Source organism: Carcharhinus amblyrhynchos, chromosome 15 (genome assembly GCF_965287045.1).
Source record: "Carcharhinus amblyrhynchos chromosome 15, sCarAmb.v2.hapA, whole genome shotgun sequence".
NCBI lineage: Eukaryota > Metazoa > Chordata > Chondrichthyes > Carcharhiniformes > Carcharhinidae > Carcharhinus > Carcharhinus amblyrhynchos.
The window spans coordinates 36,619,323-36,631,340 of NC_137338.1; the positions used below are offsets into that span (position 1 = coordinate 36,619,323).

Sequence of the window (12,018 nt, forward strand, 5' to 3'; positions counted from 1 at the left end):
TGAAAAGCTTCAACAAAAAGTCTCCATTTTTAGCAATTTCAAAAATCTTGATTATTTTGAAACATGATTTCTTAATAACCTTGTCTATACAACACAATTTTTAAATTCTGTTTCATAGGTAACTTGTGTCTTTTGAGCAAGAGAATCAAAAAAGTAATGAAATTCTGACATGACCAAGGTGTGCCAACCACCATACATCCATTAAGTTTGCACAAAGGGCCATCAATCTGTACAGTGAGTGCTGCATCAATTAAATATTTTATTTAATTTTGTTGGAACAGTTAATCTGAATATTTTTGACAAATATATTAACCTTCAGTGTACACAAATGTGAATTTGATGGAGAAAAAACAGGCATGGAGTAAAACAGTCTGCAGATTCAGTAACGCCTGTTTTATGCCTTTGCTGAAGGTCAGTTTAATTCCTTGTGTTTCTTCGCTGGAGCTTAAAATCATCAAGGATATTCCAATTTGCAAGTTCCAAGATCAAAAAAAAGCTTTAAGTTTTAAAAAGTAGACTTTATGGCTGTACAAAGATAAAACATCACTATGTCAGCAGGATAGTATGTTACGTGATATGTAACACTTCTGTCCTGATAAACAACACATCAACCAAAATATCATCAATCTTTTGGAAGATATGATAATTACTTAAATTGTCAAAGAAGCCAGAACCTTTTAATTGTCTTAATTAAACATCCTTGAAAGTATTGGTCCAAATCATAATAAGTACAGTGCGCTGGTGATGAAGGGAGAGAATATTTTAACTAGAAAATGTGGTGTCACTCAAGCTTCTTGCTTTTTCCTTGATGTTGTTGAGTTCCTCGAGCTGCAGTACAGGTTAGTGGAGATATTCCATTACACTCCTGACTTGAAGATTAGAGACGGAAGACAGGCTCTGTGAAATCAGGAGGTGAGTCAGTCCCTGCGAAATATCCAGCCTTTGACCTGCTGTTGTACTCACCATATTTATCTGGCTGATTCAGTTAAGGTTCTGGTTTGAAGTGACCACTAGCATGGAAATTATGATGTAGTGCTGATGAGTGTCAAGGGGTGGTGATTAGTCTTCCTCTTGTTGGACATGGTTATTGCCTGGCTCTTGTATGATGTGAAGGTTACTTGCCACTTATCAGCCCAAACCTGAATGTTGTCCAGGTGCATGAACATATGGACTGCTTCATTCTCTGGGGATTTGCAAATGCAGCTAAAAGCTGTGCAGTCATCAGTAAACATCTCTACCTTACGGTAGAAGGAAGGTCATTCATGAAGTTGCCGAAGATGGTTGGACATCTGGGTATTATGTGCAGTATTGGTCGTCTTATTTAAGGAAAGGTGTAATTTCATTAGAAGCAGTTCAAAGAAGGTTTAATTCACTAAACTACCTGGAATGGATGGGATGTCTTATAAGGAAAGTTTGGACAGGCTAGGCTTATTCGCTGGAGTGTAGAAGAGTAAGAGGGGACTTGATTGAAACATAACATCCTGGAGGGGTCTTGACAGGGTAGATGCGGAGAAAATTTTTCTTGTGGTAGAATCTAGTAATTGGAGGTCACTGTTTAAATTAAGGGGTTGTCCAATTAGGATGGAGATTGGAAGAATTTATTTCTTCCAGGGTCAGAAGTCTCTGTTACTCTCTTCCTCAAAAGGTGGTGGAAGCAGAGTCTTTGAATATTTTAAAAACAGAGGTAGATACCCTTTCAGCTTCTTGTTTATCAAGAACCTATCAGGATAAGAGAAATGTGGAGCTTAGGTTACAATCAGATCATAAATCATAAAAATTGATCTTATTGAATGGCGGACCTGGCCCATAGGGCCAAGTCACCTACTCCTGCTCCTAATGTTTATAATCATAGAAACCTACAGTGCAGAAAGAGGCAATTTGGCCCATCAATTCTGCACCAACTACAATCCCACCCAGGCCCTACTCCCATATCCATACATATTTACCCACTACTCCCTCTAATCTACGCACCTCAGGACACTAAGGGGCAACTTTAGCATGGCCGACGAACCTAACTCGCACATGTTTGGACTGTGGAAGGAAACTGGAGCACCTGGAGGAAACCCACACAGACACGAGGAGAATGTGCAGACTCCACACGGACAGTGACCTGAGCCGGGAATCGAACCCAGTCCCTGGAGCTGTGAAGCAGCAGTGCTAACCACTGTGCTACCGTGCCCAAAGGTTGTAAATGAGCACTAGATCGGAATGGTGTAGTGAAACCCAAACTGAATATCATTGAGCAAGTTATTGCTGAGTAATTACTTTGTAGCACTATTGATCATACCTTCCATCACTTAGCTGAAGTTAAGAGTAGGCGTATGAGGTGAGTGACTTATCAGATTGGATTTATCTGGTTTACTGTGGACACAAGTTCAAAAATTGATGCCAGTGCTGGACTGGAGCAGCTTGGTTAGAGGCAAAGCTAGCACTAGAGGACAATTCTGAAGCCCTAGGCTGTTGTCAAGGCTCATTTCCCTGGCTGCATCTCATGAACTCAAGTCATTTCTTGATAGCATATGGAGTGAATCAAATTGGCTGAAGACTGGAATGTGTAATGCTGGAAACCGTGGGAGGCCAAGATAGAACATCTACTTGGCACTTCTGGTTGAAGGCGACTGCAAATGCTCCAGCCTTCTCTTTAGTGCTGATGTGCCTGGCTCTGCCAATGTTAATTTGAAGATGGAAAAGTTCAAAGAGCCACTTGTTTCTGGAGTTTATGTAACCTGGATCATTTTAATTAAAGGGTGAGGGTTTGGCATTATTGATAGATTTCCAGGATACAGGATTTCAGTGTTAAATTATGGATGTTAATTTTATGTTAGAAAGTTAACTAAATTCCAGTTCATTCTAGTAAGATTCTAATTAATGTAAAATAATTAAAATATATTGACTAATTTTTTTCTCCCCCTTCTGCAGACTTCACAAGGTTGCTGGAATATGATTCCATAGGTGCTAAATACGCAGTTGTATAAAATCCTTGACAGTGCCTGTCAATCATTCCAGGAGACATTTCAGGTGATCTCAATCTTTCTTTGAATGATGTTGACATATGTGCTTCCTTCGTCAATCACCAGGGCTTAGCAGGCAGAGTCAGGAACTCTGATTTTTATTTAAATTCCTTATTTCTACATGAGCCAGGACAAAAAATAAATATACTATCCCTGCCTTCACCCTGGCTGACTCTTGTTTGCTCAGTATGGGCTGGGGAATGAACAGAGTTAAATAACTCTAAGAATAAACTTGATGTGCATTGAACAACTCACTAAATGTTAAATGATTTTCAAAACCTGCTTGAAAAATGTTTAAATTGTATTTTGCATTGGACTATTTTAGGCAACCACTTTAAATAATCTGGTTTCTAAATATCCTTCTGTATTTTGTTGTTGTTAGGTACTCAGATACTGGAGTTGGAAATGGTATCCAAATCCTGTGCTTCCTTTTGTTCCCGTTCATTGGTGCATACGGTGGTGTTGGGTACTCTGTTCATCGCACTTGGCTGCAGTCGGATTCTTCTAATGAAGTTTTCTGCTAATGAAGGTGCCAGGGTTATTCTGTTAACTTTGCTCAACATTTAATCACAAGAAAGGGAAATTCTGCAAGTTACCCTTGGGAGTTTTATTTATAAATAAATAACAACATACTCATTTAAATGTCATGAACCCTGATATTTTACGGGGAAGAATCAGGAACAGGGGTTTGCAGGAGTGCAGACTTGGAACAACTGGATAGACAGAGATCCTGTATATAAAAAAAAATTGTTTATTTTGGCTCTTGTTCTTCACCTGATAGCCGGATTGAGAGGGTGGCTGGCTGCTAATTGAGAAAGCCAGTGATCAAATCATGTAAACAAGGATCACAGAGACAGTTCCTGGCAATTCAAAAACATCAGAACATGTTGGCAAGGGGTGGGGGTGGCATAAAGGGTGGGAGGTGTGTGATTGGAATTGGAGGGAGGATGTGATTGGGGCATAAACAGTGGGAGTCACCTGGAGCAATGAGTAAGGAAGGGGAAAACAGGGCAATGTGAGGAGGATATTGGTGCCTGAAGAGAGGCAGATATTGCAGGACAGATGGACGGGATCAGACCAGTAATTGGGAGGAAAGTAGAAAGCTTGTGTTTCCAAAAATATTACTTTCCATTGGCAATTGTGGCTCTGAGATTTACACACTGATTTATTCTTTGACAGCTTATTACAATTGTGATCCTTAATTTCTCATACCAGTGACAAATACGTGAGATGCCAGTCCTAGTAGCTTCCTTCAGCTACACCCTGGTGTTGTTCTACTTTACTAAATAAAAAATTAAATATATTTACTATTGCCCGTATTCAAATACAAAATTGTCTTAAAAAATAGAATTGCCAACTACAGTGGCTTCACGTAATTGTGAGCATAATTTTAGTTTATAAATCTGATGTTTGCTCTTGACCCCTAACTATAACAATTGGTTACATTGAAGGGATAATTTAAATTCTTACGTCCAAAAACATATTTTCTTGCAGATAACAAAGAAAAACAATTGCCACACTATTCAGACATAAATCTATTTGACCAATGGAATAAGCCTTATAGGATAAATGTTCTAAAAAATGACAAAAATATATTTTTGGGACATTATTAATACGTGTACACTAATGATTGTATAGACTTTTTCATTTGTTGATCATTAACACAAAGCCCCATTGAAGAAATATTGTTTCTTGTAAGCTTGCTTGAGAAACTTAATGTAGGTTGGCGGCTGGCGTAATATTATGAATCAGTGGTTAAATGATATCGACGCCATCAAAGGAACTGCTTTCACATATTAGCTGCCTCAAGATCTCAGATGTGACCCTGTTATTGATAGCAATCTTTTTGTTATTAGCTGTTTTTTTGCCAAAGTAATGTAACATCATTCAACATAATTCAATTTCTACATTTTGCAATTAACTATGATGTTTACCTAATTCAGATCAAACGTAATTTTCTGTTTTGGTAAAATGATCAGTTTGGTGCCTCTCAATGCTTGAGTTTGTGAAACTCAACTAAGAGTCCTTGAGGCATTAACACTCGCACACATTTACTGGAACCGATGGAAAGTTCCAGATGGTTAAGTAAATGAAAGGGCAGAGTCAGGCAGTGAAGCTGAATTAAACTACAGTGACAGATACTAAAGTCGTCTTATTGATTTGAACAGCACAATGTATTCAGGTGGAAACGTGTTCAAAAATAAAATTCCTCCAACTAAATTAGCTTGTTACTTGCCTAGGATTTTAGGAAAAACTGATTGAAAACAAAATTCTTGTTGCAATAACAAGCAGTCTCATTTATTTTTGAAATAAGATGTCTGGGCATGTTAAACATAACTAGAGCAAAAACAACAGTCATCCTTTCTTCAAGCCATTAAAACTATCAGAACAGGTCTGTTCAGGTGTAAATACTTTCCTTGTGTTACATCATGTTTCTGCTGTAAAAATAAAATTTGCATGAGCAATGCATATCCTACTGAACAGCCCCACAATTGACTAAATCATATGCTCAGAGAGGCATGTAGGAGTTAATTATGGGGAATCAAGAAGTACAGGCTTCCCGTACTTATTACAAGCTTTAATGAAATGGTGTTTTATAATGGAGTTGTGGTAGAGCTTGGTGGTGGGAGAAGGGGAGTGGGGTGGTTGCTGAAATGATGGTCGTGGAGGATAGAGCATGTTTGGGTTAGATGGTAGTCAGGAGGGTACAGAATGGAGAGGGGGGAAGCAAGGTTAGAGCGTGCTTCAAGAAAGGTGACGTGTGGTGTGAGAGATTGGGGCAAGACAGTAAGTGCAGGAAGTATGTGTAGAACATTGGTTCGAGGATTGCGAGATAGTGGTTATGGGATGAGGGTGGAACATGTTTGGGGAGAAATGGTTGTCATGTGGGATGTTGCAGAATGAAGGACATGATGGTGGGTGCGAAGATAGTGGTGTGGGGTAGAAATGATCAGGAGGCTGAGATTGTTGTGGGAGTTAGAGCATGGTTGGGTTGGGGAAATAAGGTTGCGATTGCAGGAATGCAGACTAATTGTAGAGAAAGTCCCTAAGATGTCGGTGATAGAATCCTTACAGTGCCGAAAGAGGCCACTTTGCCCATTGAGTCAGCACTGACTCTTTGAAAGACCATCTTATCCAGGGCCCATTGCCCCGTCCCATCACCGTAACCCACACATTTACCATAGCAAATCCACCTAAACTGCACATTTTTGGATTAATGGAGGAAACTGGAGCACCCAGAGGAAACCCACACAGACAGGCGGAGAAGAGTAAACTCCACACAGTCACCCAAGTCCGGAATGGAACCTAGTTCTCTGGCATTATGGCAGCAGTGCTAACCACTGTGCCGCCTGTGATGGGTGGGTAGAACATAATCAGAGAGGGGTGGTGATTGTGGAAAGGTAGAACATGATTGGAGTCAAAATGATGGTTGCAGTAGGGTGGAGTATGGTGGCACGGGATGAGATTATTTGGGAGCTCATGATCGGTCGGTGGGGGAAGGATCATGAAGATGGGAAGTTGAACAGATCGTTGAAATTGTTTACAAGGCCACTTGTTTGGCCTGAAGAGAATGCTGTTATTACTTTTGATCCAGTAGTACTGTGATGTATTGCTATTGGTTAGTACTTATGGTTTAATGCTGCTTCCTACCTTGTACCTACCATTCCATTAAAGCTTGTAATAAGTACGGGAAGCCTGTACTTCTTGATAATTAACTCCTATATGCCTCTCTGAGCATAAGATTTAGTCAATTTTGGGGCTGTTCAGTAGGATATGCATTGCTCATGCAAATTTTATTTTTACAGCAGAAACATGATGTAATAGGGGGCACAGCCTCAAGATAAAGGGGGGGGGCGGTTTAGAACAGAGTTGAGGAAGAACTTCTTCGCTCAAAGGGTGGTGAATCTCTGGAATTCTCTGCCCGTTGAAGTGGTGGAGGCTACCTCGCTAAATATTTTTAAGACGCGGGTTGATGGGTTTTTGATAAGAGAGGGGATTAAGGGTTATGGGGAGAGGGCGGGAATGTGGAACTGAGCCACGACAGATCAGCCATGATCTTATTGAATGGCGGGGCAGGCTCAAAGGGCTAGGTGGCCTACTCCTGCTCCTGCTCCTATTTCTTATGTTCTTATGTTCTTATGTTCTTAACACAAGGGAAATACTTACGTCTGAATAGCCCTTTACTGATAGTTTTAATAGCTTGAAGAAGGGGTGACTGTTTTTGCTCTAATTATGTTTAATGTGCCCAGACATCTTATTTCAAAAATAAATGGGGCTGCTTGTTATTGCAGCAAGAATTTTGTTTTCAAAGTTGGCAGAAACTTGGTCAACATTAGTCATAAATAGAAGCACATTAAAATTAAGTTATGCAGTCTCTTCAGAAATGTTAAATGACTGAACACCTTTTAACTTCCCACTCAATTCAAACACACCTGTTTTGATGGTTAAAGTTATCTGCTATTGGCAGCTTCAAGCAATATTTGCAGAGGCCAGGAAGTTTGTTGCAGGTTCAATTTAGCAAATGATGCATTGTATGGGTGAAACAGGAATGCAAATGGAGCTAAGTATTTCTGTACCTTCACAACAAAAACCCTCTGAAATATGGTATAGCTTAATGAACAGAGTTAGTAGTGATTTCCTCATATCCATGCTGATGCTGACTTAAAATGAAACCCCTCCACCAGGCTTGTCCAGCCTTTTCACATGTTTCATCTGTGACTTGTTAAGCTCATGGTTCTGTGTTTGAATTTACCATGAAACAATGCAAGTACCTGCCCTGCTGTTTACTTTTAACAGCTATACTGTATTATTTTATGAGCCTAAAGAGTTTTATGTTGAACAGTTCCTTGTTGAATTCTGCTTGTTTAAAGCTGTTTTCTTACTCAGTGATAGCTAACTAAAATATTTTTTATACTTCACAGAGAATAAATATAACTATATTCCAGCCACAGTGAATGTATGTGCAGAGGCAGTAAAACTGGTGGTTTGTAGTATTCTAGCAATAAGGGTTCTGATCCAAGGTGAGTTTAAAATATTGATCTTATGTTGTAGGATTTCTGAGTAATTTTCGTATTGTTTGTTATATATCCCATATTTTGAGCATTAACGTCTAAATTAATACTTTTTCATGTCTCAATGGTTATTGTATATTAAATAAACTCAATTTTCATATTTATAGTAATGATTTAGCTTGCTTTCTGCTGATAGGGAAGGCAATTGTACATTTTGTTATCATCATCTTAAGGTCTAACATTCCAAAATAAAATCCACTGGAGAAGATTCACTATGGGGGTTTGTTTACTCGCTTCAATTAAATTGTGACAAAGTTGTGCCTCAGCCAAGAATGGAAGTTTTCATTGTATTATTCATGTGGTTTATCTTAAAATATTCAATCCCATCCCCATATTAAAATGAAACATTTTGAGTTAGTTAGTCTTTCTGTGCAGAACAGCCTTTACCCGGACTGCCTGAAAGATTTTGATTTTGATTTATTATTGTCACGTGTATTGGATACAATGAAAATAATTGTTTCTTGCATGCTACACAGACAAAACATATTGTTCATAGAGTACATAGGGGAGAAGAAAAGGAGAAGGTGCAGAATATAGTGTTACAGTATAGCTAGGGCATAGAGAAAAATCAGCTTAATATATGGTAGGCCCATTCAAAGGTCTGATGGCAGCAGGGAAGAAACTGTTCTTGAGTCGGTTGGAACATGATCTCAGACTTTTGCATATTTATCCTGACTGAAGGTGGAAGAGAGTACGTTCGGGCTGCGTGGTATCCTTGATTATGTTGGCTGCTTTTCTGAGGCAGCGGGAAGTGTAGACAAAGTCAGTGGATGGGAGGCAGGTTTGCGTGATGGATTAACTACTTTCGCAGCTCTTTGTAGTTTGTTGCAGCCTTAGTCAGAACAGAGCCCTACCAAGCTGTGACACGTCTAGAAAGGTTGCTTTATGTGGTGCATCGGTAAAAATTGGTGAGTTGTAGTGGTCATCCCGAATTTCCTTAGTCTTCTGAGAAAGTAGAGGTGTTTGTGGGCTTTCTTAATAGGAAGTGACCAGGACAAGTTGTTGGTGATCTGGACACCTAGAAAACCTGAAGCCTTTGACCATTTCCACTTCTTCTTCATTGATCTAGACAGGAACATGTCCTCCTACATGCTTCCTGAAGTTGTTGACAATCTCCTTTGTTTTACTGACAGGGAGAGATTATTGTTGTCACACCATTTCACCAGATTCTCGTGGTTAAAGGAAATTCTGATAATTTGAAAGCAATGATACATCAAGAATATAGAAAATGGAATTCAACTTGTACTTCTATTTGATTTCCAGTGAAGAAGTTTAATCTGTCTTTGCATGATCTCCATGGCCTCTGTCTCAAGAGACACTCGAGTAACTTCTCTTTGATCTGTGCGTGGACAGGGTATACATGTGGGATTCTGGGTTGCCCTAGCTTCCAAACTTCCCTCTCAGCTCTGCTGGTGGGGTCCAGAGGAGTGCAAAACATCTGGCACCACTCTGGTTCCAAGAGCTGCCGGAACATGCTCCATTGCTGGGCGCGCATGCAAGCACAAACAAACTAAGCGACAATTTTACAGGGCCAATTCATCTAATCTACACATGTTTGGACTTTGGGAGGAAACCAGACTATCCGGCGAAAACCCATGCAAACACTGGAGAATATGCAAACTCCACACAGATAGAAACCCGAGGCCAGAATCGAACTCAGGTCCCTGAGCTGTGATACAGCAGTGCTAATCACTGTGCCACCATGCAACCCTTTGCTTGACCAATTGACATAAAATAATGGTAGGTAGCTTATGACAAGGTGCAAGCCATTGATCACTCTGATTGTTTCAATCTACATAAATAGTGTAATTCAAGGCATTGTAGATTTAACAGTTCAACTAATGCCATATATTTGTCAGATTGAGCATTACGGATTTTGACCTTTATTGGAACATAAAAAAGTAGAATATTGCACGTTTTATTGGTATTTAGACTTTCCAAAAATAGAAAGTGACTTGTATCAGCCAAATGCAACTTCTAGGTCAGGAGTATTACAACTAGCCAATTATGTGACTAACAACAATAAAAAGACATCAACTCAGACAGGTCTGCATCAAGCACAAAAGGCCCTCTTAAAAGAACTGCGGAAGAACATGATTAAAATACATTTCTTAAAGGCACAGCAGTGTCACGTACAAGAAAAACCATTTTTATTGGATTGTTGTATGCAGTTGCCCTGACCCATGGCTGTTTTCAAATCTTACAAAAGCAACTTATCAAGTGAATGTTTTTTCAACGAAATAACTAGTTGTAATACTCCTGACCTAGAAGTTGCATTTGGCTGATACAAGTCACTTTCTATTTTTGGAAAGTCTAAATACCAATAAAACGTGTCCTGTTCCCAATAATAGTTTCTTAAAAACAATCGTCCCCTGGGCTCTCTACAGTTTTATAAATTACTTCAACCAGACCATTGCCTAGTATTTATTTGCTCCATGTTATCATTTCCTTGCATCAGTCTGCTCTTGTTGATAAAATGGGACAGTTATTTCGTTGAAAAAACATTCACTTGATAAGTTGCTTTTGTAAGATTTGAAAACAGCCATGGGTCAGGACAACTGCATACAACAATCCAATAAAAATGGTTTTTCTTGTATGTGACACTGCTGTGCCTTTAAGAAATGTATTTTAATCATGTTCTTTTAAGAGGGCCTTTTGTGCTTGATGCAGACCTGTCTCAGTCGATGTCTTTTTATTGTTGTTGGTCATATAATTGGCTTATTGATTATTTTTAATCTGTGTTCAATGTGATGTCCTCGAGTCTTACATCCCTTTTGAATTGTTGGGTGAGGGAGAATGATTGACAGTTTAGATGAAATACTTTCTTTCCCTCAAGAATTTTCCACTTTCGGTTTGGTTACTGGCTAGTTAGGAGGTGTTTGGACCTCACGTTGGATGCAATGTTTGTGTCTCTCTCCCTGGTATTCAAAACTTTGCTGATTAGATGGAAGCAGTCTTATTTTTCTGGAGTGAAAGTTTTACTGCTGCTGGCTTGCTAGCTGGAAGCAAAGAGTGGCACTACCTTTGAGGTTGGCTGATAGCTACAGAGCTTGGAAGTCAGTTTCAATTCTCCATCCAAAGGACTAATTCACACCAAGTGTTGCAGAGTTAGAAAATCCAGCATCAATTGAGCATTCTTATTTTCCGTGTTAAACTTGGGATGTGTGTATGTTTGTAAGATTTGTTTGTTTGGAACAGTATTTGTAGTTGTTAAGGTAAATACAGTATCAAGATTGTTTCTTTTTTCTTGTTTGTAATTGATAGACATTATTGTTAATTGTCTTATATGTTAACTATTGGAATCAATGGGTGCTATTCTGGTTGGCAGTTGGTGACTAGTGGAGTGCCGCAGGGATTGGTGCTGGGGCCTCAACTGTTTATCATTTACATAGACGATCTGGAGGAGGGGGCTGAGTGTAGGGTAACGCAATTTGCTGATAACACAAAGATGAGTGGAAAAGCGAATTGCGTGGAAGGCGCGGAAAGTCTGTAGAGAGATCTGGATAGGCTGTGAGTGGGTGAGGACCTGGCAGATGGAGTATAATGTTAGCAAATGTGAGGTTATCCACTTTGGTAGAAATAATAGTAGGAGGGATTATTATTTAAAGGGCGAAAAGCTGCAGCATGCTACGATGCAGAGGGACCTGGGGGCCCTTGTGCACGAATTGCAAAAACCCAGTCTGCAGGTGCAGCAGGCGATCAAGAAGGCGAATGGAATGTTGGCCTTTATAGTGAGGGGGATAGAATATAAAAGCAGGGAGGTCTTGCTGCAATTGTACAGGGCACTGGTGAGGCCGCAACTGGAGTACTGTGCAGTTTTGGTCGCCGCATTTGCGAAAGGATATATTGGCCTTGGAGGGAGTGCAGAGAAGGTTCACTAGGCTGATACCAGAGATGAGGGGGTTAGCCTATGAGGAGAGATTGAGCAGACTGTG

General features: G+C 39.7%; 1 protein-coding gene across 2 annotated transcripts in view; it reads left to right on the plus strand.

The window, feature by feature from the left end:
• slc35a5 (solute carrier family 35 member A5) overlaps nt 1-12,018 on the plus strand; it is a 32,397-nt gene that overhangs the window by 5,289 nt on the left and 15,090 nt on the right. Inside the window, exons 3-6 of one of the 2 annotated variants that reach the window (XM_080203820.1) lie at nt 119-234; nt 2,920-3,018; nt 3,394-3,540; nt 7,934-8,032. In XM_080203820.1, coding sequence (XP_080059946.1) covers nt 3,417-3,540; nt 7,934-8,032 — 223 coding nt within the window. In that variant the 5' untranslated portion in view covers nt 119-234; nt 2,920-3,018; nt 3,394-3,416. The remainder of the gene's footprint in view (nt 1-118; nt 235-2,919; nt 3,019-3,393; nt 3,541-7,933; nt 8,033-12,018) is intronic. The other variant, XM_080203821.1, reaches the window with a different exon arrangement.